Source organism: Aplidium turbinatum, chromosome 5, assembly GCF_918807975.1.
Source record: "Aplidium turbinatum chromosome 5, kaAplTurb1.1, whole genome shotgun sequence".
In the NCBI taxonomy this organism is placed as follows: Eukaryota; Metazoa; Chordata; class Ascidiacea; order Aplousobranchia; family Polyclinidae; genus Aplidium; species Aplidium turbinatum.
Genome location: NC_137476.1, coordinates 36,704,631 through 36,724,097, shown reverse-complemented (window position 1 = coordinate 36,724,097; position 19,467 = coordinate 36,704,631). Strand labels below are relative to the sequence as shown.

The 19,467-nt window shown below is 36.2% G+C and overlaps 1 protein-coding gene across 1 annotated transcript in view; it reads right to left on the bottom strand.

Annotated features, from left to right (window-relative positions):
• Positions 1 to 12,946, bottom strand: part of LOC145770334 (contactin-associated protein-like 4) — a 34,725-nt gene extending 21,779 nt beyond the window's left edge. The window contains exon 1 of the mRNA XM_082581939.1: positions 12,847 to 12,946. Within this exon, the coding sequence (XP_082438065.1) occupies positions 12,847 to 12,879 (33 nt within the window). The 5' untranslated portion in view covers positions 12,880 to 12,946. The remainder of the gene's footprint in view (positions 1 to 12,846) is intronic.
• Positions 12,947 to 19,467: the final 6,521 nt, after the last annotated feature.

The following is a 19,467-nucleotide window of genomic DNA, read 5'->3' as shown; positions in this document are numbered from 1 at the left end:
AAGAAATCACTTGTTTTTAAAACACTTTTCCACACGATCAATATTGTAATGAAGAGGCAACAATTGCGTCTATCGTAAAAGTCATTTGGCATGGGATTTTAAATGGAGTTTACTTTGCAATAGTTAGCCACATGCAAACGACATCTAAAAATACAAAACATGCCACGAAAGTATGCAATGAAATTGGTGGAAATAATTATATTTTTTAGTAGGATTATCAAAGTGTTTACCTACGTTTCTTTGTGGCACAGGACAAGCACGTAGCCTGCCAGCAATAAATAAAAAAAATCATGTGTGACTACCACTCCAGCTATGGTAATTTGAAATCACTAACGTAGGCTACGGTTGCGGTAGAAAAGCACGCAAAAAAACTGCGAGTAGCAACACCATTAATTTTAACAGGCATCACATGTCCCACTAAAGGAAAAACTTGTTGCTTTTTTGATCAAAAACTTTGAAGCAATCTTTATCAATTTTCTACATTTATTTTATTGCACTCAGGAGACCCTTACGGTCCAAACATTGACCATTGTATGCAGTTAGCAATGTCTTTTTAAGCATTTTCTTTGAACAAATAAAAAAGAGTTACAAGCCATGTAATTTTCACAATTTGTGAAGCTACGTGCACTTGAGAGGTTAATAATATATTTTATTTGCTACATAGGATTTGTCTCTTGAGAATGCGGATGAAAGTCATAGAATATAACTTCATTGCTCATTGGCAATAAGGTACATTGAATGAAGCCGCTGACGCCCTGTCTCGTACCCCAGTTCCAAATCCTACACCAGATGATGAGATAGCAGAAAACGGCATCAACAGCTGCGTAGGTTTAAACTAAGGCTTGCCAACCTCAAGGAAGCCTCATCAAACGACCAATATTTTATCATCAACTGAAATAGACCATCGTAGATGGATTTCCCGATTATTAATCTCAATTGTCTAATGCTTTAAAACCGTTTTGCAACATACGACATCAATTATTATCAGTTGACAGTGATTTGTGTACGGTGGTCGATTATTATTCATTCCGAAAAAAAACTTAGAAGTGAGATATTTGTTAATTTACACGAATCTCACCAAGGCGTTACCCGTACCAGAGAACGCGCTCGCTTGGCCGTTTATTGGCCCAGCATAGACCATAAGGTTGAAACTATAATTTTATAGTGTCAAAAATGTCAAGACGACTTCCACTCGTTGTGGAAAGAGCCAATGGTGTAGACTGTAGAGAAATCAATCCATTCGACCTTTTTAGGAACTAGCTATTGACTGAGGTGAATTTAATGGACAACAGTATCTAATCATGGTAGATTGTTCAACAGATTGGCGGTCAATTTATTTCATGAAGCATAATACTACGTCTATTGTGGTCATCAAAGCTTTACGTGATTATATTGCTCGCACTGCAATATCAGATGTTATTTGTTCTGACAACTGACAAACAACTCAAATCTTAGAAATTCTTCAAACTTCTTCATAAATGTTTCGTGCGGCATTGTACTTCTACTCTAACCTATTTGCAATCTAGTGGGGAAAATGAGACAACCGTAGAAAGCAAGAAAAAGTTAATACATCGCTCATAAACGTATCCGCTACTTTGACGGAGATCAACTAGCAAAACCTTTCATGCAGTATCGAAACACTCCATGTAGGAAGGATGGCTTGTCACCTCCTCAGAAATTGTATGGACAACCGACCCAAGACACCCTTCCAGTACATAATCGGGCCTTCACTCGTAAAAGGAAGAGCAAGATGCAACAAGCAGAAACGCTCAAAGACATGTCCGTTGAAGTCACCAAAGTGTACTATGACAACCGTGCTCATTATTTTCCAGAATTCCCAATCAGAACTCACGTCGCAATTATTCGACGACCGTACTGTGAGACATTTATGCAAAAATAGTCGTCGTAGACGACTACGGGAATATACTGTTGAAACCTCTAACGGCAGTTTGTTTATAAGAAATCGCAGATTCATTCGATGAGAAGTATCTGCATCTATCCCCTGGCCCATTGAGCCCCAGAGGAAGTTTCAATGTGGGCTTGCCAGCTCGACCACGCAGACAGGTTAAGAGACCGAATCGACTTATCAAAGATCCGAGTTGGCCTTAACCTGCCTGTAGAAATGTATTAATTTGGTGTTGTGTTTTGTAATGTCATTGAACTTAAGGAAGAGTGGTTGTAATATTTGTAATAATATGATGGAAATTTGTTGCAATCAGCGCGAGGAGTATCTGATTTTTCTGAAGCTACATTCTTGCGCTGACTGCAACGTGTTTATTGTTCAGTTCATTCGGTTTGACTTGTGCACTTGTAGAGAGTACACGCGTAGTTCTTTTCCTTTAGGTAACTTCACAAATAAAAGTATTAAACACTCCCCACCCCTAAATTATGCGGACAATGTTGTCAAGGAAGTAATAAATTACATTTGGTCAATATCCACAGAAAGATGTCACAACTGTTTTTATCTCTTACACGTAAAGAGACTTTGGAAAGATTAATGACGTAGTTTATTGAGATATCCAATGACAGTTAAGTAAATAGTTGAATAGTTGTACTTGTGAGATGATAGATGAAATGCTTGAACTGACGAATGGTTCACCCCTTTCAACACGTAAAGAAATCAAATTCTGAACAGCAAATGTTTTCGTCGATTTCAAAATATATATAAACTACTGCTTGCAGCAGTTATTTTACAATTGGCAATAACTTCCACTTTTACGATCAATTCCAAATCGGCTAGAACTCTACAATCGAGAATCGCAAGTATGCAAAATCTTCTAGCAGTAAGTTTCGCAGTAAAAGATTGCGCAATTAAATGTTACTATAAGTCAGTGATCGACGAAACACCACAACAGAGTTACGCAATAAAATAGTTCACCTATTCTAGGACAATAATGTAGCCTCCTGCGAGTCTACGCATATTGATTGTGACAAAAAGAGTTTGCATTCTCTGGAGTTAGTGTAACAATATTTTGCCAGAAAGTGATTTCAAACTGACAGATCATTTTGATGCTGAAAGCAACCATTCAATAACATGATAAACAAATAGGCTCTATATCAATAATTAAGAATTACGCAATAAAATAGTTCACCTATTCTAGGACAATAATGTAGCCTCCTGCGAGTCTACGCATATTGATTGTGACAAAAAGAGTTTGCATTCTCTGGAGTTAGTGTAACAATATTTTGCCAGAAAGTGATTTCAAACTGACAGATCATTTTGATGCTGAAAGCAACCATTCAATAACATGATAAACAAATAGGCTCTATATCAATAATTAAGAATTACGCAATAAAATAGTTCACCTATTCTAGGACAATAATGTAGCCTCCTGCGAGTCTACGCATATTGATTGTGACAAAAAGAGTTTGCATTCTCTGGAGTTAGTGTAACAATATTTTGCCAGAAAGTGATTTCAAACTGACAGATCATTTTGATGCTGAAAGCAACCATTCAATAACATGATAAACAAATAGGCTCTATATCAATAATTATTGCTACCAGCTTGATGGAAGATAGTTTTTTTATTTCAAATAACAAAGAAGTTTGGAAAACAATGATTTTCCAAAGATCGATAATATTTATATCTGATCAAACATATCATGATGTTTAAGTTCGTATAGTTATTTACAAAGTGCATGCATACAAGGAATATTATTTGCCTGCAATTGCTTGCAATTCGTTTTTTTGCATTAAATTCGATCATTCTACCCTTGACTACGTCCACTGCATGTCAAAGGACCAAGTGTGTGCCATCCACTTTCAGCACTAGCATCGGTGTCTCCGAATTGCAATTCCGTCACTGGAAGCAAATTCTTATCCGTCAAATATCCTTCATCCGAAGTTTCAGGAGAAATGTTCGTGTCACAATTGCATTTCAAACTCTTATTTTCACAAGTACCTGCAATTTGTATACCGAGTTAATTGAAGATTTGAAGACAATTGTCCCAAATAAATTACATCCGAGTAGACGAAATTCTTTTGAAATCAACATGAACTTGATATCCACATTGGACAAGTCTTTAATCTTATTGATGTAACAACGCTTAGTAAGAGTGTGGCTACATAGTTATATGCTATACACAACTCTACATCGAAGTACACTATTTCTTGTCCCAATTTCATTTCAAATTGTGAGGTCAATAAACGAATTATTTATGAAAATGTACGTCACAACAATAATCTAATTATACGTAAAATTGTTTAGTGTGCTGAGCAATGAAACTCATATCTATCATCATCATCACCTTTCCATTAATAAAACCATCCTACCTGTTTCTCCACATGCACAATAGTGGTCCCTACGTGACGTAGCTCCTCCCCAGTATATCTGTGCTGATCCATCACGTGACAACCAGGCAGCGTATGTTGGGTTGTCGTTTCGCAACAGGAGTGAACTAAGACAGCGGTACTGAAAAAAAAGTGACATTGGACATTCTTTACATCTAAATGAAGTGATATAATCCGCAACATGATAATGAAAGTGTTTAAATTTATGGAAAATGTTTAAAGCGCTAAAGTAAAAACATCCTAGTCAAGATGTCATGTTATAAAAAGTATTCTAAAGCTGATGTGACACAGCTAACCTTAACCCTATTTTAATACGAGCTGTTTTCGTACGCGGAAAGCACGTCATGGGCTATCTTTGTCCCGTGGTAATTAATCGCTAATAACAGAAGCTATGAAAATCACAGAGCCAAAATATTTTACAAGATAATAGCCATGTGTATTGTGCGCATAGAAATTCAATTTTTATCCAACAAATTTATTGAAAAAAATTGTTTGAGATGAAAATACTTCAGCAAGTTTTTTTTTTTCTACTTTCCCAAAATAGCTCCAAAATTGAAATTTTTGAATTATAACATAAAGTAATGTTAAACTAAACAAAAAATTACTTTTTCTCATAAATATAAGCCATTTTTAGGCGTTTTTATATTTCAAAGTAATTGCACTAACATTTATAAATACAGTATATAACTAGCATTGCACGAAATTGTCTAGCCACCTGAGACGAAATGCTTATTGTGAAGGGAAGGAAGGTAGAAAAATGAACAGTTTAGCTTTAGAAAATTCACAAAGAATAACAACTATAAGTCAATAAATTTCACATTTCTAGCATATTTCCTTCTTTTAAATATTTCACTACTAGAGTGGGGCGTCCTCATAAAGCCCCGTGTTGCTACAGATAGGGTTAAACTAATCGCACATCATCACAAATGCATGATATAACGGATTCTAACTTTTGCGAAAACTTAAATTTGATTGATCGTAAATGTTTATCCTTGTTTCAAAAAGACATTTTGAGTTAGCCTGTTAGCAGAGGTGTACAAGAATTAAAGATTTGAAGTATTTAGGAGCTGGAGTCTAAGGTTCCAGCCGGAGTCGGAGTGGAGCCAGTGTTTAAAATGTTTGGCTGAAGTAGAAGCCGCATTGAAACAGGAGTCTAATTTTTGCCAGTTGATACTTTTAACGTACAAATATTCAGTCTACGCTTGGAGTCGGATTGGAATTTGGAGTCAATATTGCTAAAAAATATTTAGAGCAAGAATAAATTTGGATTCACAGACTTTGGAGTCAGAGTGGAGCAGAAGCCCAGAATGCATGACTCCGTACACCTCTGTCTATTAGTGTATATTAATTGAAGAATATCTTTTGAAATATTGATGCAACATGATGATGCTACTTGATGCATATACACAAATATTGTCAGCAAATTACGTAGTTTTTTTTGGTTTGAGTTTTTATCTTCAGACTGAGATATACTTTCATATGTTCTTCCTGGCAGTTTCGCATGCTTGTGAAGGCTTTGAACCGCTGACGCATGGCCAGTTACCGAGATTGACAGAGCGAAGTTTCCAATTGTTTAAGCGTTGTTGCCGGGAAACTATTCTATCTACTAAATGGCGCTGAATGGAGAGCAGTCCTGAAACGGGTTGCTCAAGCTCACACCCCACGAGTCGAAACAGCGCCGTGTGAACTTGAGTAAGATGCTTAACCACTAAGCTAACGGGAAAACCGGCGAATATGTTGCTATGTATGAAAAATCCAAGACACAAAATTGTAGCAATCATACCCATGGCAAATTTAGCATTTTCCTATTTCCTGAAGCAAATAAAAAAGTAAAATTTGAACCTGGACATATTTTTGGCGCGTTGGACACATTTTTGTCGTTATGGCCAGAGATTACCTATGCACGTTGAGCACAATTTACGCAATAATAATGTAATATTCAAGACTTTCCAACTGAAGTCTGGAGGTAGTTTCATGACTTTATATATCACTTTTGGTGCAATTGTATGCAGCGGGCGTGGTGTGTTGTGGCCCAAGCCACTCGCTCATATACTAGCAGTCACTGAGACAACGACACTCCTGGGCACAGTGGTAGCGAAAGGTGATCGGAGCACGAGGTCTTTATGAGACGTTTAGTTTCGATGGTATCAGAAGAAAAACAAAAATAAACTGAATCCAAAAAGAACAGAATAGTTTTACCAAAGTGTTATCGTTCCATCACCTGATGAACAGAAAAGATTGGCCGTTTGTAACAAAACCAAAACTAGCATAATAACAATGTTATGGTTTTATTTATTGTCGCACTACAACTCTTAAAGGGATACTAAAGGAAAAACTGACTATGCGATTTTCCACGTTCTATCTGTTTAACATGCTACCATAAAACGATTTTCAAAAAAATTTTGCTCCATTGCGGTCTGACCACCATTGCGCGCGTGGTTTTGTCAGAGCTTTCAAAACAAGATTGGGCTTGAGCAGCGAAGCGTGCGATTGTACACTGTACAGTCTGCGTCACTAGAGACTAGCAATCAGCTGATCTCGCAATAATTGTTACTGCCGGCGATTTGACTGTAGTCTACGTATGTATGTACATCAAAACATCATATTTCAACATCAAAACATCAGACAGTTTGCTCAAAACATCAGATGTGGTAACGTGGCTTTTGTTATTGCTGTCTTTTGTGACGTATTCTCGAACAGGGTTTGCACTTTTAGTTATTCTGAAAAAAATAAAAATAAAGGAAACACTGGACTTTGGGCCTTGCCAGCGTCATTGAAAACATTTTTTTTTCGGTAATTTTTCTTGAAAAGTATTCTTGAATGTTCAGTTTACGCATTTTAATGCTTAATTCCCGTTTGAAATTTTCATTTCATCATCAGTCGTTATCTCCGCCTGCGGCAGATTGCGCATCAACATGGCTTATTAATTTGTTTCCAAGAGTGGCGATTTTGAGCCAACTCGCCCAGTGTCGTCAAGTGGAGTCCGGTCCATGATTGAATGTTGTCTTGCCATCGTTTTGGTTGTCTGCCACGTTTTCTTTTTCCTTCTACTTTGCCTTCTGTGCAAACTTTGCTGATTCCGAATTGTGATCTTTTAGTGTGGCCGAACAGTTTTAAAACTTTTGATTTTATTATTGCTGCAATTGGATGTAGTTTTGTCATAGTTAGAAGATCTTCTATTTTTGTGTGATCAAGTAGCCTTTTCTTGGTCATGCTTCTCATGATGTGATTTTGGAAGGTAGTGAGTTTTTTCATTGTTGATGATGTCCAATTTACGCATTCTAGACCGTACAGCATGACTGGTAAAACGTAGATGTTGAAAATTTTTGCTTTCAGTTTGATTGGGAGTCTATTGGATGTTAGAATCTTTTTGTTCTTTTCAAATGCTGCCCAGCCTAAGCCAATTCGGTGTTGCACTGCAGTCTTTCCATCGTTGGTTGCGGATAGTCGGTGGCCAAGATATATGAATTCTGGTACTTGTTCTATTTGTTTTCCATAGAGAGTGAGATTGAGTGTGTTGTTAGTTTTGTCGGTTGTCATACATTTGGTTTTGGACACATTTATTTGGAGGCCGAATTTAGCAGCATTTTTTGACAGAGCATCTAGGTATTCCTGCATTTTCAGTTTAGAATTATTCAAAATGGCCATATCGTCTGCGTAGCTTAAGTTGGATATTACATGACCGCCGATGGTGAATCCAGTTGTACACTTATTTTCTGTTTCTGAGATTATTGCAGCAGCTAGGATGCAAAACAGGATAGCAGACAAGACATCTCCTTGCTTAACACCTTTTATAATATCATTCGTCTGGTTGTTCCGATGTCTGTTTTGATTAGTGCTTTAGAGTCGTCGTATGTTGCTTTCAAGAGGTTGATGTATTTTTTGTTGATGGAAGTTTTATCCAGAAGTTGCCAAAGATAGGGTAATTTAACAATGTCAAACGCTTTTTTGAAGTCAATGAAGGTGATGATGAAATTGATGAAGGTGATGATGAAACAATGAAATTTTCATTTAGTAGGCCTTTAAGGTCTTTTAGCGACAGGCTCATTTTCATTTTATATCAAGTTTACGATGTCATCATATTATTACCCGACTTATTCTCACTGCGTTATGCAATAAAGAACACAATCGGTACAGTTTTCAAAGTCTTTAATTTGACACGATCAGGAATCGATCTAAGATCTACCAACAACAGATCCGAAGGCGAAACCACTCGGCCACTGAGCTGGTTGCCAAAACTAGAATGCACAGAGCAAAGAAAGCCCTAGAAAAACAGCGGCATAGTTTGATTACAAGTGCATTGCCGCTCCGAGCGCAATGCGGGCCGATTGGTAACGTAAGGTAACACAATCCACATGTACATTTCAACACTACAGAGGCAGAAGATTTAGTTTGATTACGCGGTTCCCACGAAGATTCTACAACAATAGTAAATAAAGGTTATCTACAAGAAAAGAAAACGACAAAATATAAGGCAAAATAACGCAAGAAGCCTACACAAGGCTTTCCAATTGCACCGTGGAGGTAGTTTCATCACTTGATTTATCACTTTTGGTGCAATTGCATGTTCAATTTAAAATATCAAGGATTTTGTAGACTCCACGTTATAAGCTGCTCATCTGATGTGCAAATTTAGATTTTAGTTCCTTTTGTTTTTTGCCAAGGTCAACTTTTCAGGTAAAATATGGCCATTGGCGACATGCCTTGCAATACAAAAAACCTAACGAGTGCAGAATGAGATTACTTCCAGGATGCAATTAAAAATGTTACATATTTTACATTTTTATTGCGTAAAATGTGTTCAAAGTACTTACATTACTTATAATATCTGGCTATACATGCCAAATGTCCAGTTGCAAACATTGCTTTTTTTACATACTTCTGAAAATAGAAAAATAACATGTTTGTCATGAAGGAGAAAGATGCAGCTGAAAGAGAAATCTGAAAGATTGCAATCTGCACTGGCGACCCCACTTGAAGTGGGAATAAAGCCAGAAGTCATGGCTATGATTGTAAAAGTTAGGACTCTTAAAAATGTTCCTACATGACAACATATTCGGCCGTGTTCTAGTGGGCCATAAATGGATGCTTTGCTTTCGATTGAAAATGAAAACCTATCATTTGACTATATGAGTTTCAGTGCAAATTCGAGGAAACCTCAAGTATTGGATACTTTTCTTCAATGCTAGTTCTGTGGTTTATAACACAGTAGAAGCTTGGTGAAATGTTTAAATTTGACTTTCTAACCTTGATGAATTGTCGGCAACTCTGTGATTGTTCGATCAAAGCAATCACTTGAGGTAATGTGACGTCATATTTTATCTTCCGTTTGTAACATCTTTGAGATTTGCACTTGCGTACACTGATCTCATTCGTACTGTCGTGTGAGATGATGGTCTCTGAAATGCAAGTAGCCTAATGTCAATTGATGTAAAAGTTGTGCTTTTGTCAGTATTGTCACATCACAAAACTCAATGTGTTGAGTACCAGCGAAAGGCTATTTTGCACTCTAGGCAAACTTTAATTGCTTTGTCATATGTATCCAGGGCCGTTCAGAGCGTAATTTGGGCCCGCTACTAATGAAATCTTTGGTCTCAAATCAAGACACTTCCAAGACAAAAGAAACTTCTAAATCGTTCTATATCCAAAGAATAAGCGGTTGCTTCTTGATTTTTTCAAGGCTCTTGAAAAGATTATGGGCCTCAAAATACTGTTAATAATTTAAACTATCTATCTGAACATGAAGGGCATGTTGCGCGTTTTCTTAGTGCGCAAAATCATAAAGCAATATATTATTTAACAAGTTTTTACCTCTAGTTGTTCCAGTAAAGTTGCAATAAACATAAAATGGAAATATTCCTAAACTATCAGGTGATATCAAGTAGACTCCTGATTGGTCAGCTGTTCGGTTGATGTGATCACATGACTTTGGAGGGTTGAATGATAATGCTTCAAACATAAAGTAATAGCTTACTATAGACGGAAAGGTTTGTAGTATTGAAAACACCATTTAAGGGTAAACTTATAAATACAGTAAATGAATTGTATGTTACAGATGTGGTTGACAGAAGTTTAAACTTTTGTAGCACAAACCAAGAAAACGGAAAAAGTATTTTTGAAAGATGTTAAACCCAAAAAACAATCTTTAGTACATAAACGACTCAGTTGCGTGTCTTACATTTCAAGTCAACTTATTTTCACACGAATTATTTCAATTTTATATAGCAAAAATTCGATTTCGATCAGCTGCTAGACCATCTTCAATAAAGTTCAAATAGAGCGTATATACAAATAGAGCTTACTCCATTTGAAATAGTTTATTAAAAGAAGATTCCCTAGCAGATTTAAATCGAGTTTTATCTGCACTCTTTTAATTATTAAATAAAACTGACTCGTGTAAAATTCAATATTGTTTGTATTTGTGGCACGAATAAATGCAGTAAGTTAAAAAAAAAAAATTATGTAAGCTTAAGGAAGCATTCGTTCGGGAAGCAGCTGACTCGATGACTAATATAGTCTTTCGCTGCTTCCTGTCTGTTGTTGAATATATTTGTACCGGTTTATATTTGCACCGTATACTATTTTTCGCAGCAGACAAAATAAAAGGTTTCTCTCTCTTTCTTACATTATTTTTTAAAGTGCTTAGTTTAAATAGGAAGTTATTTTTGTAGACCTTTTACAGAAAATAATAACAGTTTTGTTCTTGATTGATTAAAGTTAGGTAGTGTTTACTGTTAATGTGGGTTGTTTTCATATTGAGTTTACAAATAAACATTTACATTTGAGTTCTTCTACTTCGCTTTCAAGCTTTCGTAATCTTTCACTGATGTCTTCTGGAGTTCCTTGTTCTCCCTGGAAAGTTTCTATCAATAAATTACTTTGCACTGAGACCAACTAAACAAAGAGTTAAATGCGTGACCGAAGCGATTGGCGGTAAGGGACGACAGCAAATTTACAGGTGAACATGAAGATTGAATTCATGTTAATCTAAATCTTCAACTACCGGGCATTAGCCTAAAATCGGAAAAAAAAAACTATAATAAACCACAGATTGCCAGCAAATTAATGAGATTGAATGACATTATTCAAGCAATGTAATAAACTAAGGTACACATTGAATTCAAAGCTTTTAGGAAAAATTTGATGCCCTCGTCAAAAATAAATTAAAATAAATCTAAGCAAAATCAAAGATATCTGGAAATAATACTAAAACAATGAAAACTATTACAGTAATACTACAAAAAGTGCTCAATGCTAAGCAAAAAAGCAAAGCAGAGCGAATTAAATCAAATATAGTTATTAGTATCTCAACCCTTAACAGCCTGTTTCACCTAAACGGATCATCAGAAGGTTCTTATTCAAATAGAATTTATTATTATTATTATAGAATATTTTATTTGAATAAGAACCTTCTGATGATCCTTATTTAGGTGAAACAGGCTGTTAAGGGTTCAGAAAGTAATAACCATATTCAATGGAAATAATACTAAACGTCTGTAGAAGATGCTGTAATTAGCCTACAATTTGCAACATTAACAAGATATAAGTACAAACAATCAAAGAAGCAGATGCCAAAGCTGCTAAAATTATTCTGTTGACAATGTAATCACAAGACAAATGTAGCATTGCGAGATTGCGAGCGGTAACAATATAAGATTCAAGCAAACGACGTTATCAACTCGAGACATTCTTTTAAATTTTTCGTTTCATTCGTAACACTAGAAGGACAAAGATTTGTAACTACTTATAACTAACGGGTGACAGTTTTGTGGGGTGACAGATGTCAGTTTCGACTGGTGCAATTTCGACGAAACTCGATCAGAATGTAGGCTATGTATCAATGAAAACATAAAAATCTGGAAGTTTGAAGTTATTTAGTTTTTCACAATAAGAATTGGAAGCATTTAAAAATAAAAACACGTCAAATCACGTGATTGGTCCTTGAAGTGTTTTAATGACTAACACGAAATTGACTTTCTTGCCAGCTACTTGATGAAACCTTCAATCACTAGGCATGAGCCTGGATGCGACAAAAAAAAACTTTATTACAGACAAATGAATGACATTAAATTAATGGGATTGAATGAAATTACAATGCAAATATAAACTACAATATGAAAGCTAAAATAAGCACACATAAAGTATCACATTTAACTGTTTAAACATAAACAAATAAATAAAACATAACATGTTTGAACTAAATATATTAAATTAAAACAAAGTAAATGCAAACCATTAAAGAAACTTGAATATTGTGACACAAATCAATTTTTTACTTCAAGAAACATGTACCGAAGCTGCTAAGACCTTTTACTACAATATAGTCACAAGAAAAGTATAACATTACGAGTTAAGAAGCAATGACAACATTAAGAAATCTAAATAAAGCAAATAAATTGCTGTAAATTCTTATTGTGTAGATAAAAATGGAAAATATTAAATGCTTACCTTTTGTTCCTTTGCCAAACCTATGATCACTACTTAAAAGCATGGATGCGACTGAAAGAGCAACACTTTATATTATAATTAGCGTCTTACCAATATTAGACACTTACCTTTTGTCCTTTAGCACCTGGCGCGCCCGTCATTCCAGTCTTACCGGGACGCCCCTGCGCAATGTTGCCATTAGAGTGCACAGGTGGTTGACCAACTGACCCATCGTTCCCACCAGCATTGCAAATATAAGTTGGTGGGCCGGTACAAGTGTTGCCAGTCTCCGATGACTGACATTTTACATAAACAAACCAAAGAGCAATTATCAATTTTAATGTCCATAACATTTTTATTTTTATTTTTCCTTAAATCCTAAAACCAATCAAGTTAGAATCTTATAGCCTACTGGTCAGCTGAACTTGCGTACACTTTTGATAGTTGGCAATAAAATTGATTGTGAACAACATTTTCATTTCTTATATCTCAACTAAAGAAAAAACGGAGACATTTCTAATAAATCAATGTCAACTTAATGGACATGCAAATTTGTTTTAAATTAAAAATTTAATTTCCTGTTTCACAGCACTTAGTATTTGGCAGATATTAATCATGTTAAAGTAGCAAGTAGTAGCCTGCAATCAACACAGAATATTTAGTGATGAAACTTGTTGCAAATATACAACATTGGGTTGTAGAGGGTCAATTGAGAGTATTTTTGTTTATTTCAAAAATATTCATTTTTGTTTTTTTTCACAAATATTCAGTATACGGTACTCTTTCAAAGTCAACTAACTTTCAAAATATTTTGTTGCATATATGCAACGTAGGGCGCTACAGGGTTAAACATTTTTTTTATTACTATGACATGCGTGGTTAGCAGCTTATAAGCACATGGGAAGTCGTCGTCAGTCAATGGGCATCGATGGTGCAAAATTGTCCGCCTGCCTGCTGTGTTTTCAATCTTGGACAAATTTTTAAAACTCGGTTTTCTTGAACCTACTTAAGAAATAAATCCATGACAACCATTTGTTATTATCGTGGTTAAACGATATAGGACCATGCACGCTATTAAGCATATTATCATCTTAAAAATGTTGTTATTGTTATTACTGTTCAACACAAACTTTATCAACAAAATCTTAGTTCTATGTTGCATGAAACACAAAACAAGCAGCCGATCGTGGCCACCAAAATAACTGACGTAGGCTAGCTTACAAACCAAGTTGAAATTTTCATACACAAACTTATCCACAAATATCAAAGCTTTCCAGAAGCAATGGTTTCGAAACTACCTGATCAGAGTAGAGTTTGTTAAATACTGTTTGGGGAGTTTGCCAGGTTTTTTTGGGCTAAAACGCTATTAGGAAATGCCAAAATTAAAAAAAAAACAGCGCATTTCTTTTCACGTCCGTTTGCGTCCAATTCTTGTTCTGCACAGTTCATGTGCTTTAGTAAAAACCTGTCTTTTTGTTTTTGTTGATCTCTCTTTATTAAGAAGTGCCTTGTTTGTTTTGTTTTGGACCCTATTCGCACCAAGCTATTTTTGGCAGCTAATTGCCTGACGTGTGGACTTACTCCATCCACACTTTTATTTTTTAATAATTTTTGATATGAAAACGTTACGAGTTTTGCTTTTTTCGCAAAGTTAGAGCAAAATTATTGACCAACCGGATAAAATTTTAAGTTGACACACATACTCTACCAGTTTTTGCTATTGCTTTTTTGCTAAAAGTAGTCAATTTTTTAAAATTTGTCTGATGTCTCCGCCGTAATCTCCTTGAAATCGCTAATCTCTTCGTTAAAAGCACGCACGGTCCAGTCATACTTTCTTGACATGACCCACTTTCTTCCGACAACTACTGACGCAATATCCAGCGGTGGAGTTGATCCTTCTTCAATTTCAGGCTGATTAATTTTTTACTATTTTTGCAGAGAATTTTGGGAGTAGGGTGTCAAAAACTGCTGATAACTAAAAAACTATACTGGGCTACACAAACAATATAATTTCATTGCTAAACCAAAGATGAATAATTTTTAAGAAAAGTTATAAAACTTCAGTTAATTTGAGCCAGTAGTTTTTATGTAATCGATAAACGTTTTAAGTATGCACGGAATCAGTCCACCCGTCAGTCCGAATAGGGTTAATTCCAGATGAGGTGTCCGTATAATATTGAAGCAAACTGGGGGGTGGATTAGTGTTGGGCGATATTGAAAAAAACAAAACGATACGATATTTGAAAAAATACTCGATATTTCGATACTTTTTGATATTTTTGTTCTAATTAAGAAAAGAGTTTCTCAGTCTTCGAAATTAGTGCCGGCAATTGCCGAGGTGATTGCCGACGCAGATGCATGAATGGCGCATTAGCGTCGGCAATGAAAATGCCGAGGCCAAATGAGCGCTTGTAAGGTTAGGGTTAGACATTCCTCCCGGTCGTTATGCCACAGCCATAGATTTGCTCCTTAGTCAACACTCTGATGGAGCTCTGCGAGAGAGGCGTGTGGATGGGTATCAAAGAACGAAAGCAGCAAAACGTGGACGCTTCATTGCGAAGACAGTGTAGATTTACAGCCAAGCGATGAGCCTCTTGATGTGTCCGATTCCAGTGATGACGCGACAACCTCATCCTCCGATACAGCATCTGATGCTTCCGATTCTGACTAGTTCTTCATCAAACAGACTTTGTGTTGCTCGCAGTATCCCAATTGTGCCGAAATTATGTTAGTGCTGGGGTTTTTTTTCGTCGAGACTTTTCGGTCATTTGTCCGAAATGACTTGAAAAAATTCGGTCATTTTTTATTTATTTCGGTCATTATTTCTGATATATTTCCTTTCAAGTAGCTGATACAAACCAAAATTTGCACTTCCTGACTAGCTACAACATTAAGTTTCGCTGAGAAACGTTGTCGTGTTTTACCTGAGAAAAGTTGGAACAGACAAACGTTTCTTCAACGTTCATCAGCGAAACTTCAACCAAACTTTTTTTCGGACATTTTGACCGAATTGACTATTTTTTTCGGACATTTTGCTAAATAATCGATCAATGACCGATAAATGACCGAAAAAAAAAAACAGTGTTAGTGCATACGTAAATCGAGGCAATCTTATCGCAGGGAGCTATTAATTTGTTACCGGTACCTGGTTGAACAATTAACGTTATTTTATGATAATTCAACGTCGCTAGATGTCGAATTAATGTAAAACAAACGTAAATTCCTTATTGGGCATTGTTGTTACGCAATATAACCAATATAAGCCGCCGGGAAAATTAAATTGATATGTGCTGACTCGAACGTTGAATCAACCCAAAATTAACTTACTTTTATTCAACGTGAATCACCGTAACAGCGTGCGTATCGCGTTGTTCGCTTTATCGCTACTTTTGGTATTATTACATCACAACAAATCCAACAGTGCGGTCGTGATAGACTACTCTAGTATATTTTTCGCTTCTCGTTTTACATGTTTTGGTACAGTTTTTTTTCGTCATAAACGTTCACAGCAATTGCCGAGGCAATTTCAACTTTTGCCGTTTGGCCTTGGCAACGTTTTTGTAGGAGTTTGCAGTTACGAGTTAGGGCTGTAATAGTCAAAATATCGAACGATATTGAAATAAATATCGATATTGAAAAGATATCGTATCGTATCGAAAATTCGATATATCGCCCAACACTAGGGTGGATGCTGAGTGTTGTTGCATTGAATGCAGTTTGGTCACTTCTTTGCCATACAGAGAAAGAAAGGAAAAATAACTTTATTTGCCATTCAGAATCTATATTAGTTGAGTTTAGTTTGCTTTTATTTCTGACCATCACAACAACAAACAATATATCCCAAACATAGCAGAGGTTTAGAAAAAGGTAGAAGCCACAAAACGCAGACGTTATAACGAGCATGATGCAAAAGCAGGACAATCAGTTTAAAATATGGCACGTTCGCAACACATTTATTAGTTACACTGACACGCCTTTATTAGATTAACACATATAATATGGAATAATAGTTCACACTTTGGTGGCTGACTCGTTGGTCAGTAAGGTTTATCTGAGATCTGAATTTTACCTTGCTAGTGTGTAGGCCAGTGATTCTCAACCTTTTTTGGCCCATGGACCATATTTTTAAAAAAATATCCGATGGACCACTTTGTTATGTTGACGCCTCATGAACGCCACTAGTCGAAACTGTATTGCACATAATATAGGTAAGAAAACTGAAGGGTGTCTTCAATCTTAGTCCTTAATAAAATAATACGTAATTAACTAATTAAGCATCATCATCATCCGTTCAGTCGTTTACGACTCTCGGTCACTCTATACGTCATCTTTCTCCACATCTCTCGATCCCACGCAGCCTCCTTCAATTCATGCACTTCCATGCCACTGTCATTTACAATCGTGTCAAGCCATCTTGTTTTCGGGCGCCCCCTTCCTCTTCCTCCGCTCACCAAACCAAGCATGATGTCTTTTTTCATTGATTTGCTTCTCATTATGTGGCCAATTAAGCAAACCCTCTTAATTTGCAAACTTAACCTTAACTACTTGAATACACATAATTTTAATTTCAAATTTTATTCAAAACAAACACCATGCACATATTGTTTCAATAAAATGGTAATTTCTCAGTTTTGCTTTCTCGGCAACAGGAGCTTCTGACATTTTGTTAATTTGAAAGCACTGCAGAATACAGTCGCCTACTTAATTTAGCGTCTGAAAAAATATAACATGTGGCATTCATAAAATAATTTAATTCACATTCAGTGAAACAGCGAATAGCTCTACTCTCCCTAAAGAAACTTTGTACCATGAAGAAGCGCAATCTTCGTGCACCGACAACACCACAATTACAGCAACATATGATTTATTGATTAGGCCTGCCAGCACTTCACTTAAGCAACTGCTGAGCTTATGCTTATCTAGCACTTCCAGAAAAATTGAACAAAAATCACGAAGTAAACATGATTATTACATCACGCTGACATACAATCATCATACATGCTACATAATTTTCTTACATCTGTATGCAGTCCTTACATAATTTACTGTAGTAAAAGATACAATTTTGAAGAACGTTTTATAAAGGATTTATGGAACTCTCTGAGGACCAACAGAAATTCCTGGTGGACCACCAGTGGTCCACCTGGACCACGTTGAGAATCACTGGTGTAGACTACCAAAAATATAGCGGCACGTTGCTTGTTAGCATGCCTGCTCTTATACAGTCGTCGATGTGACGACAACACTTCTGGGCATGATAGTGGTGAGAAGTGATCAGGACACGATGATCTTCGCTATTGATTCGTTTATTGATTCATTCCAACAGGTTGACGTTGAGCGACAGAATCCAGGCAACAAGAGACCAAATGAAAAACATTGGAACGGCTGACAGTCCCACCACCAGAAATTAGCACAACACTCTGTCGTTCCACGTTGCCGAGTTGAATTCAAACATTAAGAGTTCTTCTTGAGTAAGTGAAAATGAGTATGAGACTGAGATAAAAGGGCACTACAGTGGGTTGCTGTAGTAGACCGCAAGTCGTGAATGTTGTATTCTTAGCTTTGCTGTTTCGAATACGTTTGCAATAGTTTTTGCACATGACTAGGGAACTGTGTTCCGAAAGCTAGTGTAATTTGATATTGCCAAAAAGAACCCGCAGCATCAGGCTATAACAGATCGTTTGAATCTACACTGTGAAGTAAACAACGATCATGCTGCTAAAAGCGAAATTCATTCAACTACATAGTTTTTAATATTTATACTGAGAACAGTTTTCTTTGTAACGACAACTTTTCCGTCCACAAAGCATGTTGCTTATTCTTGGGGTCAAATTGGCCTTGAACAGTTTGACGTAACATTGCCTGTCGAACATTTACTTCACAACATGATCGATGAGTGGTTGTTTTGGTCTTGTACTAATAAAGGGCTTGGGACTCCAAACAAGACAGCAACACAAGGAAATGTGCAGTAAAATATTCAGTTAAATGCTAGCGCTCTTGAAAAACGAGTAGTTTACTTTCAAAAAGATAATAATTTTCAAAAGAGAGATGCATCTGGAGTGGTAACAAACAAGTGCAAACGCATTTACGTTGCAATAATGTGGATTACTTCAAGATATATTTGCTGTTTTATTGCATCTTCAGGCCTCCTGAAAAAATTACAGGCCCCTTTCATTAATTACATTGTGATGATCTGGTGATTCATCATTTTGCTTTTGTTGGATTCAAATTGGCCTTGGACGATAACAATCGTCACTTGCATCTAGCTTTTAACGTGAATGCAAAAAGTCACTTCCGAAACGAAACTTAATTTTAATTGTACCAATGATGTCATATTGTCAGCTCGTTTAAACTGACTGTAAAACAGGTTTCTACCTCATGAATGCAAAATGTATATTACAAAAATCTACAATTTGCACTGGTGCAGTTAAAATTGCAACTACTTTTCCGCTGGGAAACTTATCGGGTTTACAAATTGTTCCGAATTCGTGGCAACCGTCAGAGTGTAACAATGAAGTGGTGGATCTTCAAAACAAAACCTGGCTTAAATAAATTAGCTTTCTTGAAACTAACAAGTTTACTGCAAAGTCACAGCCATCAGAAAGGGGCATCGTAAACCAGGACTTTTGCAGAGCCATAATATCTGTGTCAAAGGCCACAATATCACACAAGTTTTTTCACCAAAGAAAGTCCCTGTAATTTCAGCCTTCTTACATGAAAAAAAAATACCTCCACAAAATCAATTTCAA